Source organism: Lathamus discolor, chromosome 5 (genome assembly GCF_037157495.1).
Source record: "Lathamus discolor isolate bLatDis1 chromosome 5, bLatDis1.hap1, whole genome shotgun sequence".
Lineage (NCBI taxonomy): Eukaryota > Metazoa > Chordata > Aves > Psittaciformes > Psittacidae > Lathamus > Lathamus discolor.
The window spans coordinates 34,627,832-34,654,306 of NC_088888.1; the positions used below are offsets into that span (position 1 = coordinate 34,627,832).

Here is a 26,475-nt window from a genome sequence, read left to right on the forward strand (position 1 = left end):
TTACATTCTTAATAAAAGTCTTATTTTATTTATAAAATGGTACATTCTCATGTTCTTCCCAAGGCAGAACGGAATATAGAAAACCCTGCAACAACAAATAAGGTAAAAACTAGTGGGAAGATGAGAGGCTTAGTAAGTCTGTGTTGGCAGCGACGTGAATTCTCTGTTATGCATATTGTCCATTTTACTCTGTATTGTAAGTTCATTTGATAACTTTAGATGATTTAATCTTCTTTATATCACGGCTCTGCAAAATCAAGGTCCCATCTCTGAATTTTCCAACTTGTCCTGCAGGCCAAATGCTAGGCACTGATTTCTTCCTTTTGGCCTTCCTGAAATAGGAGAACAACAACAACAAAAAGGTAGTAAGAAAAACAACATAAACTCATGAAAACTCTTAGTATGGTGAAAAATATTCAAGCAATCAGTGTTTGGTATTATGGAATATCACATCATAGCAAGTAATGATCCCAGAGCATTTACTGCCTCCGTAGACATTAAAAATTTGCAGCACATTACCAAGTAATTTATATTTTAAAGAGTTTAGAAACACAAAGACTTTTGGAAAGAGCAAGAAAAGTGCATTTCAGTGAACCTGCTACACTACAATTAAGAACACCACTTCATCTTTCAAGCCTCTGTATACTGTAGCTTGTGTTTTGCACAAATTAACTCTCAGAGCGAATGCTCTGTGTAAGTGGTATACCCCCGGTCTGCACTCAAGGATTTCCATCCATCTCACCTCTGGCTGCAGCCTTAGACATGTTGACACAGAACTGATGCATTTTGAGTTAAGCTGCATAACTAAAGCCTCTGAAACTGTGAAGACACAGAGCAACATCACCATTTTTGTGACTGAGTCCTTCTGCAGTTGGGGAAGTTCCTTCCACCATGATCTGCATGACTTCTGGTATAAGACTGTGCATACTTACATTAGGAAAATACACTGTGGAGGCTATACAAAAGCAAGTTATTTTTAACCATGTTAAAAATGGCTCACCTCTCCTTCTGTTCTTTCTTCTTCTTCTTAAGAGAATCACCTTTATGTTCCTGCTTTTTAAAGATACATATTTTAATGGAAAAGGAACAGAGTATATTGGCTAAACAACCACCTGCACAAAAAACATATAGTTGGTAGCCTTTGCATCATGGAGCAGCAGACATTTAAAGCAGGTTGGGAGACCTTCTGATAAGCCAAGTGATGCAACACATTACAAAGATACTGCTAGGAGTGCCCAGAGGCCTTCCTGTCACCTTATGGAAAGTACAGCCCTCTCATGACTAACATGCTGCCCCTGCTATGTGAGGAAAGAGGCTTGCTTCTTGGGCATGTGACAGATCGTTGGGTCAAAAGATGGATTTGCTCCCTGGCAGGCGTGTCTTGCCATCTCACTGAGCATACCTGTCAAATAATAGGGTTCAACCATGTCTGGTCATGAACTGGATGCACTTTGAGCCACAAGACAGAGGAGAAGCAGGTCCCCTCGGTGGCATGGAACAGGCTGGTCGAGCAATTACCTGCCCCACATTCTGCTCCCACCTACATGAGAAGGCTCCATGGAGAGGCAGGGAGTAGGCTCAGAGCCAGATGGGCCATATTAGAGGACAGATGCAACAGAAACCTCACCCTTGCTTTAAACAATGAACAAGATCCTAGATGGAATTGTGCTGACACAAAAGCAGCTGAAGATCTGTCTCTCTGTGATCAGACAACATGCAACAAACTTTCATTGAAGGGCACTTTTTCCCCCGTAAGAGGCAAGAGAAAAAAACAACAAATAAACAACTGGTGATTTTGTGTCATCAGTCTGTCAGCCTCAAAGGATTAAGCAGTGAAACCCACCACAACACAAGCCTAACTCCATGGCCTTCACACTGCACACAGTCAGCTTTTACTAATGAGATTAGTCTTGCTGGAGCCAGGAACCCACTCCATGGGGAGCAGCCAGTGTCAAGCTCAGGCACCCTGCCTGTGCCTGAGGCATTATCTGTCAGGGTCTTGGACTAGCTCTTACATGCTGCCTTTTTACACAGAAAATGCAACACAAACCTTTCCCTTATCGTCATCCTTTGCTGGTTTTTCCTCTTTTGTTTTCTTTTGGTAAGTCTTGTAGTTCCAATGTTCCTTTTTGGGGGGCTGCAATAAAGAGCGGGAGGGATACCACTAATGAAATTTTCAAATAGGTTCAAAAAGTATTCAAGCACTTGCACGGATAATATTCTTCACCTGGGGGTGGCAGAACATTAGAAATTGTTTATTTCCTTTTGAGTGAGAAGAAGGGACTAATGGATGCAAGGCAGACACATAGAGACAGCAAAGAGGGATGTTTATGCTTTATATCAGTCCTACAAGGCTTCCACTTAACACACTGAACTAGAAAGAAAACCCACACCTGAAAACCCCCCAAAAACCTACAATTTTATTTTTTTCTTTTACACCACTGATGATGAATAAAGATTGGAAAGTTCTCCCCTCTTTAACTCAATGGAAGAGTGAAGCTTTAAAGCACAATCCCCTCCCTCCAACAATTTAGTTCTGACTGATCTGATTAAAAAAATAAAAAGAATCAGTAAGTGTTGGTTTCTGCCCCATCAGTCACATTTCACCTATACAACATCTCTGGTAACACAACCACACTCATTTTCCAAGCATCTACATAAAATAGACAAGACAGAATAGAAAATACAAAAGTAAGGATGGAGTGGAAGAAGGGTCAGGGCAGGGAATCTTCTGTTTCAAACAAATAGTGGCAAACCTCTCCAGTGCTTTTACTGCTTTCCTGCACTGTAACAGCTGGGTGACAGCACAAACCAAGTGACAATTACCTTGGCTCCCAGCATGATAGCACGCTCCTGTTCCCATAAGCGTTGTTCCTGCTTCTTGTAGCCAGTTATTCCAAACTTGTGCACTTCCAGACGAGCCTAAAACATTACAGAAAATTGCAAGCACTTCATAATCTGTCCAACTTGTTGTAAAATAACTCTTGACAGACCACAACAAGGTCATACTCCCAAAGAAACTCTGGCTAATACCTGAAATCAATGTGCTATAAAATACAGCTGAATTTAAATTTAAAGCTGTCCTGCAGAACAGTTAACCACTGTCTATCTAATCTCTGGGTGGTGAGGACTGTCAGGAGGACAATTTTCCATTCTCATTTCACATAAAATAACACGGAATGGATCTCCTCCATATAAAAATAAATTATATTGTGCTGCACAAAGAACAATGAAATGCTCTACCCACAGCACCCAGCATTTACACAATGTCCTCATTCCTTGGCTGCAGAGCACTTAACCAGTGAGAAAAATAGATGGGCAGAGGGTGAAGTGGTTTGACTACGCACAAACATATACCTGACACTGAGCAAGAATACCCTTGCAAAACCAGTGTTGAATTCATTATCTTTTTAAAGTCAGTGGTTAAATCCTGCTGTTCTTAGCAATACAGAGTTCCATACAGAATCTCTAGTGAGAGATTTCACTGGATCACAGCACATCCCTGCAGAGATCAGGCATATAAAACAACTTGCACAGATCTGCAAACAAATCACTAAGAAGGACAATGCTAGTTATACTCCTATAAGAACTGATGAGACTAAAAATACAAATGGAAAAAAGCTCATCTGCTGTTTCACAAGTAGATGCAAATACACTTTTGCCCCCTCTCACATGAGATCAGAAATCCAAGATTAACACCATGGCCTCAAAGAGCTCTGCTAAACATTATGGGTACTTGCACAGCTTTTCACATCTAACATACAATGATCCTCCTCAAATTCTCATGGAAAGATGAGAAAGAAAGGACACAAAGTGGTAACATGCCTCTTTTCAAACAGAACAGTTGACAATAGCCAGCATGCACCCTTTGGCATAACATGCAGCCAAAATTACCTATAAGGAAATCCTCACCTACAAGACAGAACCTTTTCTGGAAGCATTTCCATCAGTCCCACCATAGCTTCTCCAAGGATACAAATACATATACCTGCACACTAAAATGGAGAGATTAGATGGGCCCTGCTGACTTACTTTTTCAAAGTTAAATTCTTGTTTGTCTGTGTTTTTCTCTTCATCCACTGGTTTGGCCTATAAACAAAATAAATAATTTTGGATTAATATAACAATCAACACCAGTTTAAATGCTGATTGTAACAGTCTTCTGGAAAGCAGTGAAATGTTAAATTATTTGTAGGGAAGAGTATACAGCTTTCCAGCAGTATCTTCTAGGTTTATTACCTGGATTTATCAAAAGACACAGTCTCAACGGCATTTTTAATATATAGATATTATAGGGTCTTACTTAAACCACCTTGCACAATTTATAGGGTGCTATTATAGCACAGTGCATATAGCTTTGTCCTGCATTTTCTTGCCTGGATCATGTGCTAACACTTACAAAGTATTTCATAATTCAGAAAGATAATAATGGCTATAATTAACTTTTATACTTTCAATTACAAATTACATTTTATGAGAGAAAAGCTGGCACATATGAGGTAAGCATCATGCATATTTCCATTTCCAAATCCATACCAAACTGCTAATGCAAGTCAGGGCACGAATTTTAAGTCATTCTGTTTGAGATGGAGAGCACAGGGATAATAGCACATGTACCGATAGCTGGTGGTGACATGCAGAACAAGCTAAGTTTGTAACTGCAAGGACAGATATCCAGATATATCCAGCTCAACTAATGCAAGAGAAACAGCTCCAAATGATGCACTGTCAGCAAATGGTGAACTCCACTTAATGCTATTTAATGGAACTACTCGCTCAAAATGAGATCAGTGAAAACTACATCTTTTCTACTCCCTGATTTAAAGAGACCTTCCATCAGCAGTACTCGGTTTGGAGAGGAACTCTCCAGGGAGGACAGACCTTATCCTGGGAAGAAAAAGAAGCGCAAAAACCCCAGGGATAGCTCCATACCTGCTTGGTACGAGATCAGCCCACATGGGACATTTCAGAGCAGCAGCAAATCTCACGGGGTTATTTTGGATTGTGCTCAGCTCCTGATTTCAAGGAGGATGTGCTGAACCACCTCTCTGAACAAATGCTCTGCCTGCTCCCAAGCATGCTGGGCCAGGTGGAGAAACAGTGGTCTGTTCAAAAGCAGCATGTGCTTGTCTTTCCCTGCTTGCTCTCAAGGGCACTAACCTCCCTAAGGAAGCAGGAGTATTAAATATGTGTTAAAACTGAACCTAAAGGCTTTTAATGCGCTTCCTTTTCACTCTCCAGGACACTGAGTCATATATTCAGATCCCAGGCTTATATCAGGTCTTCCCTCTGCAACCACTAGAGCCAAACTCAAACTTCTCTCCACTCTGCAAAAGTTTCTATATAAAATTGTCCATTTCAATCACACAAAAAAAATAACGGCTATTTTCAAAACGTTTTATTAACAAGCCTAACACCAGTCTTTTCAGGGAGAAAAATTTAAGTTGCAAAAAGTGTAAGAAAAATAACAATCTAGGCCGATTTTGAGAAGAAAACATGCCAGAAAAAAACCCCACCAAAAAACCACAAAGGTGTACAGATTCAACCAACTGCTTGGTCAGTCTCTCAAACTTCCCAATTCCAAGGGTCAAACCCCAGATATCAGGAAGTCTCCCTGAATTCAAAACAGCTGTGTTGGCCCTTCAGAGCTTATTTCAGAATTAGGCTTCTGATGTCATGGCCATAAACTATAAAATCTGGTGGCCAATCAACCAGCAAGGTACCCCCTGCTCTGCATGAAAGGTAGCTCAGCTTCCAGCAAAGCCTCTCCAGGCCTCCTCCTGTTGAAGAGACTCAGCCACAGATTTTGGTAGCACAATGGGAATTTAACATCACCAAACCAGAGGAGTGAGATTTAATGCCTTCCCCCATTGACCAGCCAAATGTGATCACAGAATCATAGAACAGTTAAGGCTGTAAAGGACCTTAAGATCATCAAATTCCAACCCCCCTGCCATGGGCACAGATGCCTCACACTAAACCATGTCACTCAAGGCTCTAACATGGCCTTGAACACTGCCAGGGATGGAGCATTCACAACTTCCCTGGGCAACCCATTCCAGTGCCTCATCACCCTCACAGTAAAGAACTTCTTCCTTCAATCTAACCTAAACTTCCCCTGTTTAAGTTTTAATCCATCACCCCTTGTCCCGTCACTACAGTCCCTGACGAGGAGTCCCTCCCCAGCATCCCTATAGGCCCCCTTCAGGTACTGGAAGGCTGCTATGAGGTCTCCATGCAGCCTTCTCTTCTCCAGGCTGAACAGCCCCAACTTTCTCAGCCTGTCTTCATACGGGAGGTGCTCCAGTCCCCTGATCATCCTCGTGGCCCTCCTCTGGACTTGTTCCAACAGTTCCATGTCCTTTTTATGCTGAGGACACCAGAACTGCACACAATGCTCCAAGTGGCGTCTCACGAGGGCAGAGTAGAGGGGCAGGATCACCTCCTTCGACTTGCTGGTCACGCTCCTTTTGATGCAGCCCAGGATACGGTTGGCTTTCTGGGCTGTGAGCGCACACTGATGCTGGTTCATGTTCATTTTCTCATCACCAACACCCCCAAGTCCTTCTCTGCAGGGCTGCTCTGAATCTCTTCTCTGCCCAACCTGTAGCTGTGCCTGGGATTGCTCCGACCCAGGTGTAGGACCTTGCACTTGAGCCTCCAAGACGCATGTTCCTTGTGAGCAGCCAAGTGGTGGTGTGACACTAGAGAAGAAGAGAACGCTTTGGCAGATCACATCCACACCTACTGACAAGAACAGTGCAGCACACAAAGTGCTTAGGCATAGAAGTAGCCAAGGCGCTTTGCTTCCTGTTCATTGATTTCTTGCTGTAGACAGGACTCTTATCAAGAGCCTATCTGCAGATCGATTTATTTCGTTGGGATAAATCTATTTCCAATGTAGGATACTTATCCTGAGATCTTCTAAAACTGGGAGAAAAACAAAAAGTGTTCAAGTCCTGCCCCTTCTTCAGATGGCCCCTGTCAGCAGCACTACTGGAAATCTCAGGATTGGATGCTGTCAAGCTTTGCGCAGATTGCCAAAGGATCTCGGATTTCCAGGTAGCTGTACGAGCAGGAGGGAAGAAACTAGGCATGGGGGCGGGAATTATGGAAAGTATCTCACAACTTGCAGTGTCAGACCGGGGAGACAGAGAAACTGAATCACAAACATACAGGAACGTCTGCCTGCTTTTAACTGCCACGAGGAAAGGGCATCCCAGCCCAGCTCCCGCTCGGGGTCAAGTCTCCGGTGCGGCTTAAACAGAAACACCCCGCCCGCCCTCTGCCCGGCCCTACCTGGGCACCGCCGATGGGGGCCGCCGGGGGCCCCTTTCTCTTCCTGCCCCGGAACACCACGACCTCCACTGCCGGCGGCGCGGCAGAGGGCGGCGGCGCGGCGGCGGCGGCATCGCCCAGCTCGGCCCGCAGCTCCCCGAAGAAGTCGCGGGCCCCGCGCCGCCCGCCCGCCGCCGGCTGCGGTGCCCGGCTCTCCTCCGCAGCCGCCGCCCCTGCGCTCACCCCGCGGTCCTCCGCGGCGCGCCGGGCACCGGCCTCCTCACCTGCGGGCGGAACACACGCTCCGGGTCAGCTGTGCGCGGCCGCCGTCTCTCCGCCCCAGAGTGAGACCGCGCGACCCGGCTTCACCCCCGTCCCCAGCCTCCAGGGGAGGTACTGCGCCCGCCCGCCCGCCCGCTCACCCACCCAGGTCGTAGAGGGCACCGAGCACCGCCTCCAACCGGCGGCACGGCTCCCGCGACCCCATGGCCGCGGCGGGCGGAAGCGCGTTTGATCCCCAGCGGCTCCCGTCGCCCCCAAGATGGCGCCGCCCATCGCGCGGTGCCCCCGCCCTCCTCCGCGCCTGCCGCAGCGCCCCGGGCAGCCGAGCCGGGGCGGCGCGAGGCGATGGGCGCCGCGGGAGGCGGCCGCTGCCGGGAGGCCGCTGCGACGGGGTAGGGCGGCTGAGCGGGGCGCGGCGCGGCGCGGAGCAGCGCGCAGGACCATGGCAGCGGCGACGGCGGCAGCGGCGCCCGGGCGCGGGCGACGAGGGGCGCCCATGTACTCGGTAGGCAGCGTCGGGGAGCGGGGTGCGGTGTGTGGTGTGCGGTGCCGTTGCGGAAGGGGCTGCCCGCTCAGCCCCGTGCCGGTGCTGTGCGCTCTGAAGCGGAGTAACGGCGCTCGGCGCAACCCCTCCCGCCCCCGTCTTGGGGGCCGCGCTCCGGAGGGAGGTTTGCGGGTGTGTCGCGCACGACTTCCCCGGCCTTACCCCCGGTGCGGGGAAGGGGCAAGCGGCGGCGCGGCCTCGGTGCGGAGGCTCCGCTCTTTGGGATTTGGGGGTCGAGGCTTCTGCCGGGCCCCAGCGGGGACAGGTCGTGGCCAGGCAGGTACCGGGCATTTCCCCTCGCAAGTTCACCTTCCCTAGGCCGCCTCCTTCTCCTTTCTGGCTGCTTCCGCAGTACCTGTAGTGTCAGTCGCGACAGTCGAAGCCCGACGTCGAGCGCTGCTTCTCCCCATATATACGCTGTGAAACGGCAACCGGCTTTAAGAAGGTCGGGCTGGTGGTGGCTGGGGCGCTTTTTGAGAACAACAGCGTCCAGCAGCACTGCAGGCAGACCTGGAGGAAGGGGAAGCTGTGTGTGGGGGGTTCCCTGTGGGAACCAAACCTGGCAGAAGCGATGAACGCTACAAAATTGCCGTAGAGATGGAGTGGCGGAAGCATGTTTTCCCGTGTTACATGGTGGGAAATGACTTTATTGACCTTGCTGTTTCACCACAGCTCTTGTGCTAGCTTCAGAGAAGGAGATTTGGGTACTTGCATTTGGAGGAAGGGACTGGGGAGAGGGGGAAACAGCTCCTGATTTAACCAAAGATTCCCAAACTTGTGTCTCTTGGCTGTATGCTTGTGTCCCAAGTGCATCATGAGCATCCTTGTTTTGTTGCTTTCAAAGGTTCTTCAGAAGCAGAGGAGTGCCAGGCTCCTGCTGTTTGTCTTTTGTACTTAACCAGTGTTGCAATAACAGTACACATAACTGAATTTTCTGATGTTAAGCCTTCCAGCAGCCTATTTTCTCAGTGTGCTCTCTCTACCAGTCAGCACCTGAAGCTGGAACAGCAGCTTGGCTGTAATGCGTGAAAGTCTTATTCTTCCGTAGTGGTTGGTAAAGTGTGTGTTTTGGCTCCCTCAGCCCTACTTCAGGACAGGGTGTGAAAATAACTATTGCCATGGAGAGAAATCAGTTGCACATCAAATCTGTAAACGTCAAGTGAAGAGCAGTGATCGCGAGGTGACCTTTCAGTTGGTCATGGCCTTGGCAAACCTCCACTCACCAGAGCCGCGCTGGGGAATGGCTGCAGCAGCGCGGTGACGGCTGATTGGGTGCTGAATCCTGGGCTGAGTGCTGGGTTTTGTGTAGTTGTACATTGCAGGATTTAAACTTTGGTAATTGACGCAAATGGTGTGTAGATTTTCTGAGCAGGACTTGTCACGTACTCACCTAAGTAGGTATGTTCTTAGAGCCAGCTAATGTTTTCTGGTGCTCTTCTGAGACACTTTTTTGCTATTACAGAGCACAAGGGATTTTTTTTTTTCTGTTTTATTTTTAATCAAGGTGGTTGATACAAGGTGTCCATGCCAACAGATGGCTAATACAAACTATTCCCAGTTTTCTTAACAGTTCTTAGCATGCCTGGCTCTTGCAAAGCCAACTAGTTGAAAGCTCTGGAAGAAGAAGGATAGAAAGGATAGGCTAGAAACCTGTTACTAAACCCCAAACCTTAAAGTTTTGAATTTATATTGGCCCGGGCTTAATACCTTTTAAAAGCCTGTTTTAAAAGTCCCTGGAGAGTTTGTTCTGCTGTTACTATGGGACAATTCTCTAAGCTACAGTAGTGGAAAGAAAAGTTAGATGATCTACCAAATGCTACTGCAGAATAAGGGTGGTATCCAAATTTACAATACTGTGTGTGGAAAATAATATGAGAAGGTCAAACACCATGTTAGGATGTATGCTCTCTGATAAAATGAAAATGGCTTTCAATGCAGTTAAGGCTTTGAAGGACTTTTTGTGGTTCTCGAGTGGAGATACTCCTGCTTTTGGGGTTTTGTTTTGCCAGATTATCTTGTCCTGATGAATGGACAGGGACTGAATGTTGCTCTCTACTTACCTTAAATGGCAGCTGCATTGACAGTGTTGCTGATGTGGCTGTGGCCAGCTGGCAGTGAAACCTGACTCGCTCTCCCAAGGCTGAAAACACTGCTGGGCTCTTTGCTTCTCGGTTCCCGGTATTCTCCCTGGTGTTTGCAGGCCAGGCGTTCCTCTCAGCACCAGAAAAGGTCACTATAAGAGCCCATGGAATAGCATGATTTATCCTTCATTGTCAGGCTGGTTCTGCAGAGGTTGTATACAGGGGGGGAAGGCAGGCAGAATGAATGAAAGGGATGCCTGTGCTACCCTTCAGGTGGTGCTGCAGAAGACATGAGCATTCTTAGTTTTAGTGTCTTCTAATGAATATGCTTAATCATAACCAATACTGGCAGATATCTGCAGCAGGACAGATCTACAATTAATTCTTGATGTACCATTTGATCATTTGACCATTAATTTCCTGCTTAGTGGTGTTGGTTACTCGGAGGCCGTGCTCTGTTTTTACCTACGTGTGCACCATGTTGCATTTTGATCTTCACTTGGCTGATAATGCTTTTTTGTTTATTTGCTCCTGGCTGGCTGTTTTATGTACCTATGCCCAAGCTTGCTGAAAGCCAGTACAAATCACCAAGATCCGAGATATAACTTAAAGTAGCAGGGATTATTTTTTTGTTTTGATGATTATGTTTTTATAAGGTCATTTGTGGCATTGTATTCATGAAGCTGTGAAAGCTGGAATCAAAGGTGATTCAGTTAATACCTGTTAATCATGGAGAGGCTGGAGGCAAGGCACTTTAGCTTTCCAAGCCCAGGTATTTTCTCAACTTCCTGCTCTTGGGCAGAATTAAGAAACATGGCACAGGGTGTTGCGGATATCTGCAGCTGGAAAGGGCTAAGGGTTTTGTTTGGATTTTATTGGGGTGGTGTTTTTTTTTGTGTTTTTTTTAGTTTCTTTCTGCATCAGTGTTCCAAGCAGGTAATACTTGTTCATGCGCTCTGCGTGTGGAATGCAGACACTTATAGAAAACTAAAAAAAAACCACCAACCCAAACATTGCAAAAGTATTGCATGTTGGAGCACCTCTCCTGTGAATACCGGCTGAAAGAGTTGGGTTTGTTCAGCCTGGAGAAGGCACAGGGGCGACCTCACAGGCCCCCTTTAGGTACTGGAAGGCTGCTACAAGAAATCTGGAGAAGGACTTTTTACAAGGACGTGTAGGGATAGGATAAGGGGGAATGGTTTTAAACTGAAAGAGGGGAGATTTAGATTAGATATTAGGAAAAAATTCTTTACTATGAGGATGGTGAGGCACAGGAATAGGTTGCCCAGAGAAGTTGTGGATGCCCCATTGCTGCAAGTGTTGAAGGCCAGGTTGGATGGGGCTTTGAGCAATCTGGTCTAGTGGGAAGTGTCCCTGCCTGTGGCAGTGGGGTTGGAACTCGATGATCTTCAAGGTTCCTTCCAACCTAAACCATTCTATTATTCTATGATTATTTTGGTACTGTAACCAAGCAGACCACCAAATGGATTGAGACAGTGTCTCATTATTTGTTTGTATGTTCCCAGCAGAAAGAGCTCACATCAAAGAAAAGAGATGAGTTTGAAGATATCTTGGAGGAAAGACGATTGTCCAGTGACTTGAGATACGCAATGAAATGTTACAGTCCTGTGATCTACAAGGGGCTTTCACCTTGCAAGCCAAATGCTATTAAAAGTGCTGTTCTCCAGTCAGAGCAAGTTCAATATGTTATCAAGCAGGTGAGTCTGGACTCTGAGCTGCAAGATGTGGTGGATTTAACACAGCCAAGTTTTGTGTGCCAGCAGAGAAAAAAGATTATGGCTGACCTTGTCAAGCATGATAGCTGTACTTTGAAAGACAGTCCAATAAATCAGTAACTTGAGAGCTGTACTCTTTTGGCAGGAAAAACAAATGCTCATTTACCACGGAGCTGCCACTAAAGCTGTTAGATAGCTGATTCATGAAATAGTGTTTTGATTTTGCAACACTTCACCATCAAATTTATCCTATGTACTTGACTGGTATTTTTCCTTCTCCACTGTCTTTGCCACAGATCCGCATTATGAAAGACATAAGCACTCTCCTTCTTAATAGATGCTTTTGTACTTTGAGGATGTCTTGTAGGAATTTTATAGGCTAATGATGCATTTATGAATCAGTCATGAATGCACCTTCCCCAAAAAATGAGAGTTACATTTCATTGGGAATTCTTTGAGTTAGAAACACTAAGGTGTAACCATAGTTTCATTTTAATATGAAAGGCAGCTACTACTTTGTAATTAATAAAATATTTTATAGTCTTAACAGGCTTATATTTTACATTGTGTTGAAGTGGCTGCAATAACAGTGTGTGTTAGTTAGCAGAGTAATTATTTCCAATATTAATGAAAAATAATTCCAGGCCAGTAGAGGTACGTAACACATTGTGGTGAGTCCTGAGTGGCCACCATAATATTTTTCTTTTTTCTTTTTTTTTTTTCCTTTAAGTGGTCAGTGTTACTTATGCTATATCAAAGCCTGTTACAATGTGACAAATTGGACCATGTTCTAGGAAGTAGTCCTGTTTCATCATGAATCGCTAAGTAGCATGAGATCAAAAACCCCCAATCTTTCAACTTCAGAAACACTGAAACATTTACTGAAAGAACATATTTTGCAGCGGTTTTGACAGAAAGACATTTTTGTGACTTTTTTTTTCCTTCTGAAATGCTGCTTTTTTGATGAAAAATGATTTTGATGGATATTTTCCTGGCTGGCATCAAGTGGTTGAAGGGAGTTCAGCAGACCTGCCATTGCAACCTAGTTGCCAGCTTTGCACTAGGGATTACTGGAAGTACCTAACTGAGACTATTTTGGGCAATATGCCCAACACTGCAATTAGTGTGCCTCCTGCCTGGGCAAGGTTTAAAAAGGCATACTAGAATTTGTTCTTGTGACAAGTTGCTGGGGTTACTAATGTTCAGTATGTGAAATCAAGTAAATTTGGTGTAGTTTGCTGTATGTGACTGGCCTGGGTTTTTTTTATTTCTGATTTGGGGGAGTAAGTGCTTAGCTCTGTAGTGGATATGCACTTCATTCATGCAGGATCAACTATGTGGTAAGCTTTTTACTGTGATAATCCTGTTACTGTTGGATGAGAACAGTGTCTCCCTACTGAACAACGAGAATAAGGTTTTTTTGCTTCTAAGAGAGAGTGGTTACTTTAACCACTTAAAGAAGCAAAAAGCCATGTCCACTTGAGCCTTAGAAAATCAGTTATAGCTCCGCAGGATGAAGGATAATACATTTATTAAAACACAAACTACTAGATATGATACTAGGGTAGCATATAAAGGTAGATTGGAGGAGATGGATTTTCTCCTGTGTCACAAAATAGAAATAATAGCTAGGCACTGCTGGCCTCTAAACAGAGCTGTGATTTTTTGGAAGTTCTTTCCTTCTGCCATTCCTCCACTTTCCTCCTCTGTGTTCAGTAAAAGGCATGTTCCTCATTCCATAACAGTAAAAGACTAACTTTTCCATTAAATATTTCTAGATTCAAAGTATCAAATACGAGGGACAACCACTATTTAAGTCTGGTTTTAGAAACTTCGAAAGGGAATGTGCATAGCAACAGAAAAAACATCATTGATATGCAAACTTTGTAGAGACAGTGCTTTGTATGCTTCAGCTAGCCATTGCCAAAGTAATACATTGCAAGGAAGCTGAAGCGTGATAGGGCTGAGGTTTTTCAGCCGGGTCTTAAAATCTAATGCACTTGAACCCAAATGCACTTCAGAGATTTACTTGTGAATACCTCTGCAAACACAGCTTTCATTTTACGAGTCAAAGAAAATGGCACATGGCCTTCTTCAGGCAGGAAATATTCCTCAAACTTAAATCTCCTCGGAAGACGCTAGAGGTTAAAACGTCCAGGTGGTGTGTTTAGGGGAGGGAAATTGTTGCACACACATACCACCGCCACCCCCGCCCTGCCATTGACAGCTAAGCTCATTCTTTATTTTAAGCAGCTGTAACTTGGTGCTCTATTGTTGCCTGACACTAGACAGGTTCTGTATGATATATTATCCATGCCTGTCATATAAAATAAAATCTTGCTGACTGTTGCAGTAGTTCTGTAATTGCTGTGGCACATAGAACAGTGTGCATGGGCAGTTAAAAGGGATCAACATCTCACTGCTGTTTTGTTTGGTTTGTTTCTCTTTAGTTAGCAAAAGAGATGGGAGAATCACCCGATATTATTCAAGAAGAAGCCATGGAAATCCTGGATGAGATGGGTCACAACATGCAATTAGGAGCTGTCAGATTTTTTGCATTTACTCTGAGCAAAATATTCAAACGACTTTTCCAGAGAGTTTGTGTGAATGAAGAAGGAATGCAGAGAGTGAGTACTTGTGGAGAGGGGAGGAAATAAAACTCTAGTTCTAATATTTTCATACCAGTCACTTGGACAAAGACTTTAATTTTTATTCCAAGTAACAAACATGAAAAGCATCATTTGGAAAAAAAGAGTGCACTTGTGTTTATTACTGCTTTTCTTAATAAGTGTGGGGGGAAAGACAGAAGATATATGAGTATTTTAAAGGCAAACAGCAAGACTTTTTGTATTTTTTCCAAATGCTTCTTATGGTAATGAATACCATGTGTCAGCGATTCTGTTAGACACTGAGAGAACTTTTCTATCTGATATTATACATTTAATAATGTGTTTTGCTGAGTTGAGAGTGAAAACCTCATGCTATGTGGCTGAGCGGGTAGGCTGTTCTGCAAAACCTTCATACAGCTAAGAGTGGTGAAACATTGTGTGCCTCTGAGGCAGGAGGTGCCTTAAGTTTCCGTCAGTTTCCTGTGGAGCTGTTGTCATTGCAGAATGCTGCTGTTCTGGAAGGTGCAATGCATTCCCTGCAAGACAGCAGTGTCAGCCTTGACAGTCCCTATTTGGTTTCCCATTCCCAACAAAAGGGGTTTGAATTAGACTATCACATAAGGAGGTGGCCCTGGCATTTGAGTCCTTTGATGTTTGTGAACCACAGATTGCTAGTCTGGAAACTACTGCTCCAACCTTCCTATGGTTCCATGCTGAAACAGGTAGAAAGTATGTGGACAGAGAAACTACCCTCAAACGTGTCAGCTTCCTTTTGTCTTCAGCCCTGTGAAGTTCTGTATTTGCAAATTTCAACAGTCAGTAAATATTGAAACAATATTGTTCTGTTTTTTTTTGGTTGTGGTTTTAGTTGCAACACGCCATTCAGGAGCATCCAGTTGTACTACTGCCCAGTCATCGAAGCTACGTAGACTTTTTGATGCTGTCTTATTTGCTATATACATATGACTTGGCTTTGCCTGTCATTGCTGCGGGAATAGGCAAGTATGTTCTTTCAATAATGTTTTCAGGATTCAGACAATTAGTAGCAAGGGGCCTGGTAGCTGCTACTATAGGTATTTGTGTAACTTCTGTTCTGAATTATGTCATCTTAAGATCTCCTTGGATAAGATTCCTACAGTGTCTGAAAGCTTCTCATTGGTGCCGAGTCCAATCAAAATGAGTTTTTTTTTATAGCAAATTTGCCCAGATGTACCCTATCTGTAGACCCAAGGCTTGGGCAAATACAGGTGTTGTGAAGAATGTCTGCGTTGCTTTTTTGGCTTGCGAGCAGGCAAAAACTTGCCCAAGAGCTATCATGTACGCAAAACCTTTTGTGATCCTTTATACACTTTTAAGTGCATTCATAGTAGCCAGATATGAAGTGCCAGCACCTTCTGCTTGTTGCTGATACAATTGATTCCCTTGAAGCATTGGTAGAACTCTGTTACATGAAGTGCTGAGAGCAGAGCTGGCTGGGAAATGAAATTCCACATCAGAGGTCACAATTTTGGACGTATTTAATTCTAAAGCAGATGAAACCAGAATATTTGCAGGAAACAATTCGTGAAGACTTAAAGAGTAAATATTTTCTGAGTTAATGTGCTTTTTGCAAATACAGACTCTGGCAGCACTTAACTGAAATAACTGAACACTTCCTGATCTTGGAAGTTCTGGGTATCAAACCAGGTCTTTTAAGCAGGCAGATAACAAGCTCAGGTCTGGTGTAGCACTGTAACGTGCACAGGCATGCTAGCAAAGATCCGGGAACCCACTACTCTACTACTCTGTCTCTTGATTGGTTAGGATAGGTTAGGAAGAGGAATCAAGAGGTTAGGAAGACCAGTAGAAAATCAGCGGAAGCTGGCAGAATGTGCTTTTTAGGGGAGACAAGATTCTGCTGGTCTTTGACTCAGTGGTGTCTTTCCTGTGTAATGAAGGTTAGATTCTGGTGAATTCAGAAGTTGATGTCATACAGCTTCCTCAAACAATGTGTCACAGCTGCTTACCTGTCACATGTTGTTCACAATCTGCTCACATGCTGTCATAGGTATCGGTGTAATCTTTTGCTGAATTTTGGATTAGAGTCTTTTTGAGTTTTGGGCCTCAAAACAGTCTCTTAAGATACTATTAGTTTAGCTTAGAGGGATTTTTTTAGTGATTAACATTTTTTTAAGTGTTTTGGGGTCAGAGTCCTTCAGAATTAGGGACTTGCAGCTTGATTATGCTGCTGCATGTGTGTGTTTTAAATTCATCTGGAGAAAACACACCTCTATGGTTGTAGTTGTATTTGCTGTATATTGTGTTACAGCTTCATAAGATGCATTTCACAAACTAACTCTCAAAGTGGTACTTGTGCTGAGTGGAGAGATGCTCTCCTAATATCAGTGGTAGGTGCCTCTGCTTTGTTAGTTATCACTTGGCTTCAAGTAGCGTATGGATAGATCTATGAGGATTAGCTAAGGGAAGGTAAACAGTTGTCAGTTACACCAAAGTATATGCTTATACAGTACATTAGCAGGAGTCTAGTTGATGCTCTGGTTGTGTTTGTGTCTCAGGAGCAAATCAGATTAGAGGCGCAGGTGTGGTGTAGGCTTGAGGTCTGTGATAGGATGTGTTTCAGTTCCTGTTTGTGGGGTGGCAGTGTGTGGTGGTGGGAAGCACTGGACATGCAGCCACCATCCTGGCTGGGAGGTTGAGTATGCAGCAGGAGGGTGTAAGTAAGGGTGGGGCTAGAGTCTGTGTTGTGGTGAGAGAGGGAGGGTAGGAGAGTAAGGCAAAAAGATGGACCTCTGCACATGGGAAGCTCTCACAGCTGCTATTGCTGCCTAGGGTGCTGTAGCCAAATTTTTGTTACCCTTTTTCACACACAAACACACACATGTCAGCTATATGTGTGTGTATGACATATGTCATCTTCAAGGCAGTCATTGTCAGCTTTGCCGCTGGGAATAGGTATTTATTTCACTCACTGATTATCTGTTCTCAAGTGTTTCATGGATTGAGGTGGCAAGGAGGTTTAACTGGTGCATGGCCAGCTGCTGCGTAGACTTGTTATAAATGCTTCCCTAGAAAATTTGTTTTTTCTTGGTTTTGACGAGTCAAGCATTGTCTGTTGTTGCTTGAAACTAGAAAACAATAAAAGATTTTAGCTGTGGTTTGGTGTACACCTCCCAAAGTGGTAAGTCAGCTTCATAAGTGGTATCATACTGTGTACTTGGTCAGTTAATTTCTGTGGGTAGCTGATTTTTCTGAAGATGAGTGAGATGGTGTACTTCAGAAACTTGCCCTTTGTTATGGTTGATATCTGGCCATCTAAGTTATGAAAATAAATCGCTTTAAGTGAATGCTGCTTACAAAAAAAACCTGAAAGCATATTATGCCTTTCATGTCTACATAAGTCTTGCTGGACAATATAAAAGCACAGAAAGGTATTTGCAGCAACAGAATCCTTGAAAGAGATATTTATTCTGGTAATTAGATCAGTATGTTAGAGAAAGTGGTTGATTCTGCTGGTTGATATTAATCAGTAACTTTTGTGTGTGTGATTTTGGTTTTTGTTTGATTGTTTTTCAGATTTCCTAGGAATGAAAATAGTTGGTGAGCTGCTACGAAGGGCAGGTGCCTTTTTTATGCGACGTTCCTTCGGTGGAAACAGACTCTACTGGGCAGTGTTTGCTGAATATGTTAAAATGATGTTACGGGTAAATAAAGTACTGAACTCTCAAAAAGTATGCTTGAGAAATACTCTGTTGGAATGATTCGTGTAAAATATGCACAATGGTTTAGCTGTGTGATTGAAAGTCTTCACTGTGATCTGATTAAATGTATTTTATCTCAGAACTGCTGAGGATGAAGAGCATGCATGCAGTCTGTTGGCATTGTGGTTCAGCAGTAGGCAGTAAACAAATTGCTGCTCATCAGTTGCTTTGGATCATATGCCTATATCATGACAGACACAATACTTTCATTAATTTAACTATATATGGCAAATACAATGACTGAATATAGGCTTTGAGATGACTGAAGTTAGATAGGCATGGCTTCCATTAAAAAAACCACCCTTACTTATGTTTTAAGTACTTAAAACTATTTGAGGGAAGTAAAGAAGACATGGTTGGTTTTTTTTCTGACCAGCTCTTTTGTTTTATTTTTGAAGAATGGCTATGCCCCAGTTGAATTTTTCCTTGAAGGGACTAGAAGCCGCACCGCCAAGACTTTGACTCCAAAGTTTGGTAGGTTTGTTGAAAACTCAGAACTTTCTATTGTTATTAGTGTTTTCATCAGTGGCTATGTGCTTCGTAAGTCCTTCAGACAGGAAGGGATGCTAAAGTAGTGGGAAATTGGTGAGGTCTGTCAGGGTAGTGGAAAACACTGTGATTGGAGTTCCAAGGCCATACAAAGAAAGGCAATACAATTCTCTTGCACTCTACTGCTTTCTCACCCTTTGCTCCATTGTGTACTTAACTGCATAACTGTTCACCCTTTTCTTTCTGGAAAATAGGTGTCCCCTGACAAGCAGAGAAATATTGTAAGCTAACTGTAAAAGCAATGGGGAATCATAAGAAGGAAGATGCTGATAGAGCGCAGAGCAGTGCTGCTGACAAGAGCATAAATGGCTGTCCAGATATATGGCTTACATTCACCTTCTGGTTTAAAGCTTGGGCAGTGTCTTGTGTTTCTGCTTGTTTGGAGAACAGGCACAGTGCACACCCATTAGCAGTTTTAAAATTTGAAGATACCTTTTTCAAAGTTAAATTGCAGTTGCTTTTCCCTCCTGGAAAAAGACAAGTGAGTGACTTCTTTCCAACTTGCAGGTCTTCTCAGCATTGTGATGGAACCATTTTTTAAACGTGAAGTCTTTGACACGTACCTTGTTCCCATCAGCATCAGCTATGAGAGGATATTAGAAGAATCCCTCTATGCATATGAACTCCTAGGAGTCCCAAAGCCCAAAGAATCTACATCTGTATGTAAATTCCTTAAGAACAGAACATAGGTGAATGTGTACACACCCTGTAGCATCAAAATTTGAATTTTGCTCTTCCCATTTTCATAGGGGTTGTTAAAAGCCAGAAGAATCCTCAGTGACAATTTTGGTACCATACATATCTACATTGGCCAGCCAGTATCTCTTAGAACCTTGGCATCTGGGAGAATAAATCGATGCCCGTACAATTTGGTTCCCAGGTACCACATCTTTCTATAGTGTATACACATGAAAAGCATTTGTTTAGTCCTCACCTATGTAAAATAATTAAGGTGTTCTCTTGTACTTTGTTTTCAACTACTCTCACCTCCCCTCCATCTGACTATTTAGAACGCTGAACCTGTTTTGTCTGGGCAGAGATTTATCATGATTGTGATTGAGCATTTCTGAAACAGGTTGTTACTTACATAGCTTTGTACTGTGTTGAGGAGATGCCATTTTTAAATTTAATGATGGTGCGTGAGCCAACCAAAACTCCATTTTCTGAGATTTCAGTGGTTTTGCTACTTAAAAGATCTGTCTTTCTGTCCCTTATTGCTTTATTTCTGCTAACAGTTAGGTGATTGTGTGCCAGGGAGCTGTAGCTATGACTGGATTGGGTGTTTTTTGCAATTTGTTGCATAAAACATTAAGCTCTTGAATTTTGTTTGAAGATAGCAAGTGTACAGTATCAGTAGAGAGATCTATTTCAAATACTGTCTGAAAGCTACTGATGTTTTTCTCTGTGCTTCTCAATTGTATAGATGTTGGGTGCTATGAAGTAGTTATGGATATGGGAGCAATACAAGAGAAAGAAGGATGGGTGTGATTTATATTCAGTTCTTTGGAGCTCTTTACCTTGAACTGCATTGTTCTTTCCAGGCATCTTCCCCAAAAGCCATCTGAGGATATCCAAGAATTTGTCAGTGATGTAGCTTATAAAATGGAGCTCCTGCAAATAGAAAACATGGTTTTGAGCCCATGGGTGTTAGTTGCTGCTGTCCTGCTCCAGAATTTGCCAGCCATGGATTTTGAGCTTCTAATAGAAAAGACCCTGTGGCTTAAAGGCTTAACACAGACTTTTGGAGGATTCATTGAATGGCCTGGTATGCAAAGAATGTGTTATTTCTATTGCTTTTGTTGCTCATGAAGGATAAATTGTATTTCTGTGGAGGCAGTGTATGGTGACAACTTTACAGAACATTTTCTTGGAATTGTAAATGGATTTTATGAAATGCTAAAAATGATGCTAAAACATGGCAGGTTTGACTTAGTTTGTAGAAGATAATACTTTGAAAACCAGCTTGGTGGAAGCAGAACAGATGTTTTATTGTTATATCCCAAAGTGTGGAATGGGGAAGAAATTAAAAGGTACTTGTATTAGAGTATGAGGTTTGCCTAGTGTTTGTCTCTTTGAACCTCATGTCAGCCCAGGCAATTCCATGATCTGCAGCAGTTAACGTAGTGGAATGCTATATTTATTGCTTGAGACTGACTGTGGTAAAAGTTGTTACTGTGGCAAAGAACTAGCAGAGACAAATGGGTGAGAGAAAATCAAAACTGTAAGTCGTCTGTTTATTTTTAAATTTTACTTTATCCCCAGAAACAGTGGTGACTTTGGGAAGTAGGCTTCTTTGATGGTTTTATTTATACATTTATACACACATACACTCTTTTTTATATACACAATGTATACATGCTGAAAGGCTGCTGAAAGGTTGAGTCTCCTTCCAAACTTTCTTAACAATTGTTTTAAACTTCCCTGTGTGAGCCAGGGTGACACGGGTAGTTAATTTTAGAGCCTCAGGACATAAGTGGTAAAGACAGCAAAGAAAAAATACTGTGTAGTGCAAGTACATTCATCTTATCAGTGCAGGTAGACTTAATCCATGGATCTTTGATTCTGTAGTTGTGTATAATCAAGGATCTCTCTCACTATGGAAATAAAGAAATAGGAGCAGGCTACAGTTACAACAAAATTCTGTTGTTTCTGGAGGAAAACCACTCCTCCTTTCAGGGATTTGCACTGCACTAAATGCAGACAAGGTCTGCTTCTGCCAGACTGGTAAAAGGAAGAATTTAATGGCCATATTTGAACATCATTTTGAATCTTATTGCACAGTAAACTGAAAAACGTACCACTTTTGTGTTTGCTTATATATTGTGTTTATTTTCTTAGCAACAGTGAGTAAACTTTTGTTCTAGTAGAATTGTGCTGTAGTCACGGAATAGCAAACAGGCATGGTAACAAAATAGAGGAATGACAACTACTGAGCAGATTTTGTTGGAGTGTGCTGGCCCCACTCTAGATGTCGGTTGCATAGAAACAGGGTTCATTGTTTTGTTTTGGATTGACAATAACTTGAAAGAATAAATACATTTTAAAGGCTAATTTGGCAATATCACCAAGTCAGCAACTACATGTACCCTGTCCATTCCTGTCTCCAAACAGCTCGTTGTTCCTGCCTTTGTCATGCTGCTTGGTTTTTACAGGCGGAACATTTGCTTGGCTGTTAGAAATTTTATATTAAAAACAGGAACTGCAAAATCATTTGCTCAAAATTCTGCTTCTTATTGCATTGAGAAACTTGGGAGTTTTAGCAGAACTGGAACAAAGTAGGCTGAAGGAGCAAAGAAGATTCAAGGTGATTTCTATGTGAAATCTGTGTTAGCAAGTGAAAGAATTTAAAATGATTTAATTACAGAAATGTCTGAAATTTGTTCTTTCCACCTCATACTACACATAGGCTGCAAATTCCTGGTGTTGGTTATGTTAGAACATCTCTCTAACTGAACATGTTTGGTGTAATAATTACTCTTCAGTGATAAAATTTGATGAAATACTGGTGCATTTTAGATTCCTTCAATAGTTATGTCCCCTTTTGCATCTTCCCGAGTATTGCGTTTTCCTGCTAGATAACCTGTGTGCCAAAAAAGCAGTCATGTCTGGCCTCACCCTGCATTCCAACATTGCTCGCCTTGTCGATGGCCATGTGGTCCTAAATGACAAAGGAGTGGAAGATGGAGCTGTAGGGGAGATTGTCTTCAAGCATGCCCTCGCCATCCTCATGTGTGCCACCTACAGAAACCAGCTGCTGAATGTGTTTGTGCGTCCGTCTCTGGTGGCAATTGCCTTACAGATGACACGCAGCTTCAGAAAAGGTACGTTTTGGGTAGGTAGTGCTGACAGTTTGTAGGCTGTGCTCCGTGTACTGTCAGCGAAGCACAAGGCTTCCTGCAGCTGCTAGTGGCAGCTACCTAGGACCCTGCATAAGGTCCCATGGCAACAGGTGGATATGTTGGGAAGGGACAGAGGTATTTTGTTTGGCTTTTTTGTTTGTTTACCCTCTGGTACTTTTGAAAGGACCCTGAGAGGGTGGGGTTAAGATGAGCAGGTCCCAGTTCCCAAGTGTCTAATTTTGTTGGTGTTCAGCAAGCTGAACACCAACTGGGTTCCAAATTACACTTGCATAGTGCAGCTAGTTCTCAGTCTTCTTTTCCCACTACTGCTTCTGAAGTATTTCAGTGTTTTCCAATACTTGGCTCTTAAAGAAACTTTCAGAACACATACCTTAGTTCTGTGCAGTATCTGATTATGTGGTATTTAATGCATGTTTAGAGAAGATACAACCCCCAGTTCTTTCCGCTTGGTAACAATTGAATCAAGTGCTTGGGAGACTTTCTGTTGTGTTGTAGTAGTTTCTGCTGTATATGTATGTATGCTTTTAATATTAAGTCCATTTTATTTGAAATAGGTACCAAAATAAGGAGTAAGTGGCTTTTCACCTGTGTGTTCCAAGTTATGTTTTTAAACAATAGTACTTTACAATATTTTTTTCAGAGGAAGTCTATAACTGCTTCAGCTTCTTGAGAGATGTTTTTTCTGATGAGTTCATCTTCTTTCCTGGCATTTCATTGAAGGTAAGAGCATCCTTTATACAAAAACAGTGATAGTAATACAGCCAACTAAAATAGTATCTGATTTCAGGGCTCTGCCAAACAAGTGCTTTGTGATAAACACCTAAAGTGATATCAGCTTGATCTGTAAGTGGGAGGGAGAGCTTAAAGAGGGATCATTTGGTTAGTTGTGAAACACTGACTGAATCCACAAGGTTGCGTATACAATCTTCCCATCCCTTCCATTAAAGCCCTAAAAATCCTGAAATTGCCCAATTCTAAACTATTAAAATTAACTGTAGCAGAAGTTTGGTTTTTTTCATAAAGCTATCAGTCTTCCAGCACAAATTTTAAAATATATGAAAAGCAGTCTTTTAAATGAAGTTTAAATACTGTCTTCCTGCTCTGCAGTTATGAAAGAGACCTTAGGCTGTGAAGAAAAAAAGCGTTAATATAGATTTAATTGAATTCTGTCACAGTGCAGATATGTTCTGTCAGTGTAGAAACAAAACAGGGAAAATGGGAATTCTCATTGAGTGTACACCAGGATTTTTCCTAAAAGCTCTTGCAGGCCCTGTAGCAGAGGGGCACTGCTGTTCTTTCAGAAAGTTAAACTGTAGGTATTATACCAGTTAATGATCAACCATTGTGTGCCCTTGTTATCTTTGACAGACAGAGTATGCAATTTGAAATTTAAGTACCTATTGTCCTCTGGTTGATTATACTCCTCCTAGTGCAGCTGTGATCAGTTGTTTTGTGTAGCTCCATGTGTGTGGTCTTGATGGTAGGGCTACCAGAGGACTCTGCCAACACCCAGTGCCCCATCTGTTAAAGTGTGCCTCCATACCCACTTCTCCTTGACTACTCAGCATGGCAGTATCCACTCTGTGGCTAAGGTTCCTCTGATACCTTGAACTCTGAAGGTTTTGATGTTCATGGTGTTGAGCCCTTGTAGCTTTTTATTGCTGGCATTTATCTTGTGTAGATGCATATAGTACTTTGTAAGCCCTATGAGGGAAGTGCTTATAGTAAAGCCTGATTTAAATTTCTGCAGCCACAATCTTCTACAGAGTTGTGGTGGTGCAGCTTGTGAAGGATTTTGAAGTGAGAACTTTCCTAATGGTATAACTGTGTTCCTTATGAGAGTCTTATGGAAGCTTCAGTTGCATCTTATTTGCTTGAGAAGAGTTTCCCCTCTTTTCACCCCACACCCCATACAACCATTACTCAGACAAAGCCAGTATTGTTCCTGCATACTGCCTTATTATAGGGCACAGTAGGTTTTTCTCCTCTCCTAACACAGCTGGACACAGTCAAGCTGTGAAAACTGCAGGCAGCACTTTGCTCTCTGCAGAGCTTGCTATGTTGGTTTGTACGCATCCTGCTGGGTTGGACCTGGCTCTAGTCCAGACAGAGCGAACTGCAGGTGAGCGCAAGTTTATCAGTAAAAACCCTGGTTCAATGTCATACCCAATATCAACCGGTATGTCCATGTCTAGTTTTTATTTGGATTTAAAACTGATTAAATGTGACTTTTTATCAGTGCAAAGGCCAAATATCTGATGGTAAGATTTGTGATCTTTCCTGCACTAAGAAAGAGATAAGTATAATTTTCACAGGAATATTCAAGACTTGCAACTATATTAAAATCTTGTAGATTTTTGTTTTATATAGAAGAGAATTGGGCCTTTTTAAAAAGGCTTATTGGCACCGTTATGATTAGCTTTTATTGTTAGCAATTGTTGCCTCTTGCACCTTTTCTTAAGTACCAAAACCAAGCAGGGAACAGGAAGGTGACTGGCTATGACTGACTTTACTGCAGTCAAATGAAAGAGTTGCTATTATGTTAAGGGATCTCTTAGCAATCTCTGAGCAGTCTACCCCTCTAGTCATCCATGTGTCTGTCATGTCTGCATCTAAACTCCTTGTGTTCTCTGCCATGTCTATGTCCTATAACCTCGTGTTCTCTGCATGTGTGTCCTGTGCCTCCTCCCCCTTATGCCAAAACTGGCAGTAAAATGATTCTGTCATTGATGTTTCTGTAATTTTTAACTTTTGGCCATTGCGTTGCCTCTCTTTTAGAGGGCAGGTCAGTGAACCATGTTGCAATCTATTGCAAACAGTGGACATGAGATAAAGGCAAACCTGACTTGAAAAATAAATAAAAAACACCCACAGAAGAAAAAACAACCCTAAGCCAGAGAACCTGGCCCTATTTTGACAAAATCATGGGGGAGCTTAATGTGGCTGTTAAAATAGCAGCCACAGGCACTTTCTCTGCTCCTAGGCTTGTTGAGCACCAAGATAGAGCTGCGTTTAAGAAGACATTACCACTGCCTTTTTGTAAGGATATTTCTGGTATATAGGAAAATTTTGGTTCAAGCCTCTTGAGAACTGAGTTCAGAAATGGAAGTGGTGTCCTGTTGTATAGTTTTTGTGGTTTGATTTCATGGGAAAAGGCAACTGCACTTATTGTAGATATAAAAATTCCAGTTATGCTTCTCTTCCCCAGGATTTTGAGGAAGGATGTTTTCTACTTACAAAATGTGATGCCATTCAAACAAATCAACAGGAAATCTACCCTACCAACAAAGGAAGTGTTATAGTATCTTTCTTGTCAACTATGTTCAGACCTTTTGTGGAAGGTTATCAGGTATGCTGTTCTTTGGAAATTTTTTTTCTCCTGTGTCTTATAGGGAAAGCAGGAGAGCTGTGATACTTCTGGAGTATAAATAGTGACTGTTTTCGTGGCTGGGGAGTGCAAGAGTTGAGAAATAGCAGTGATAAATATCTTAAACACAACCCTCTCACCAGGATCCTGATTTCAGCTTTTGGCTCAAACTTTACCAGTTACAGTAACTGCTTTGTTATGTGCTGGCCACTGTGGGTTTATAAGCTTCATGGGGAGTGTGCTGCTAATAGGTTCATTGTGCTTTCTTAAGACAAGCTCTTGCTTAATTCATTTTGTGTGGGCTGTCCTATCGGGTGCAGAAATGAGTTTGCATCTCATTATCTGATAGCTTTTTTGGGACTCACTAATTGCATCCGTATCTTTTAATTGTTTTGGTTTTCCAAGGTTTTA

General features: G+C 42.7%; 2 protein-coding genes across 5 annotated transcripts in view; one reads left to right on the top strand and one right to left on the bottom strand.

Annotated features, from left to right (window-relative positions):
- Positions 1 to 8,560, bottom strand: C5H1orf131 (chromosome 5 C1orf131 homolog). Of its 3 annotated transcripts, none has more exons than XM_065680348.1 (7): positions 8,460 to 8,560; positions 7,300 to 7,562; positions 4,033 to 4,089; positions 2,827 to 2,922; positions 2,051 to 2,137; positions 1,001 to 1,053; positions 1 to 332 (listed from the first exon to the last, which is right to left on the bottom strand). In XM_065680348.1, exons 1-7 carry the CDS (start codon positions 8,512 to 8,514, stop codon positions 203 to 205), a joined length of 741 nt encoding a protein of 246 aa, XP_065536420.1. In that variant the 5' UTR covers positions 8,515 to 8,560; the 3' UTR covers positions 1 to 202. The 3 variants fall into 3 exon arrangements, with proteins under 3 accessions (XP_065536420.1, XP_065536419.1, XP_065536418.1); XM_065680347.1 differs by lacking the exon at positions 8,460 to 8,560 and adding an exon at positions 7,705 to 7,814 and having other exon boundaries at positions 1,001 to 1,050; XM_065680346.1 differs by lacking the exon at positions 8,460 to 8,560 and adding an exon at positions 7,705 to 7,814.
- The window catches only part of GNPAT (glyceronephosphate O-acyltransferase), a 21,237-nt gene continuing 2,566 nt past the window's right edge, over positions 7,805 to 26,475 (top strand). The window contains exons 1-12 of one of the 2 annotated variants that reach the window (XM_065680329.1): positions 7,805 to 8,065; positions 11,712 to 11,903; positions 14,372 to 14,548; positions 15,399 to 15,528; positions 18,104 to 18,231; positions 18,687 to 18,762; positions 19,345 to 19,496; positions 19,587 to 19,717; positions 20,379 to 20,602; positions 22,413 to 22,658; positions 23,338 to 23,417; positions 25,906 to 26,046. In XM_065680329.1, the coding sequence (XP_065536401.1) occupies positions 7,820 to 8,065; positions 11,712 to 11,903; positions 14,372 to 14,548; positions 15,399 to 15,528; positions 18,104 to 18,231; positions 18,687 to 18,762; positions 19,345 to 19,496; positions 19,587 to 19,717; positions 20,379 to 20,602; positions 22,413 to 22,658; positions 23,338 to 23,417; positions 25,906 to 26,046 (1,923 nt within the window). In that variant the 5' untranslated portion in view covers positions 7,805 to 7,819. The remainder of the gene's footprint in view (positions 8,066 to 11,711; positions 11,904 to 14,371; positions 14,549 to 15,398; positions 15,529 to 18,103; positions 18,232 to 18,686; positions 18,763 to 19,344; positions 19,497 to 19,586; positions 19,718 to 20,378; positions 20,603 to 22,412; positions 22,659 to 23,337; positions 23,418 to 25,905; positions 26,047 to 26,475) is intronic. The other variant, XM_065680331.1, reaches the window with a different exon arrangement.

Bases quoted from the DNA above. Each gene is read 5' to 3' on its own strand.
- C5H1orf131 (XM_065680346.1), bottom strand. From the start codon at position 7,765: ATGGGGTCGCGGGAGCCGTGCCGCCGGTTGGAGGCGGTGCTCGGTGCC. The intron at 7,563-7,704 runs GTGGGTGAGCGG...TTCCGCCCGCAG, and splicing joins CGGTGCCCTCTACGACCTGG to GTGAGGAGGCCGGTGCCCGG. The intron at 1,054-2,050 runs GTTTGTGTTGCA...ATCTTTAAAAAG, and splicing joins AGGATGACGATAAGGGAAAG to CAGGAACATAAAGGTGATTC.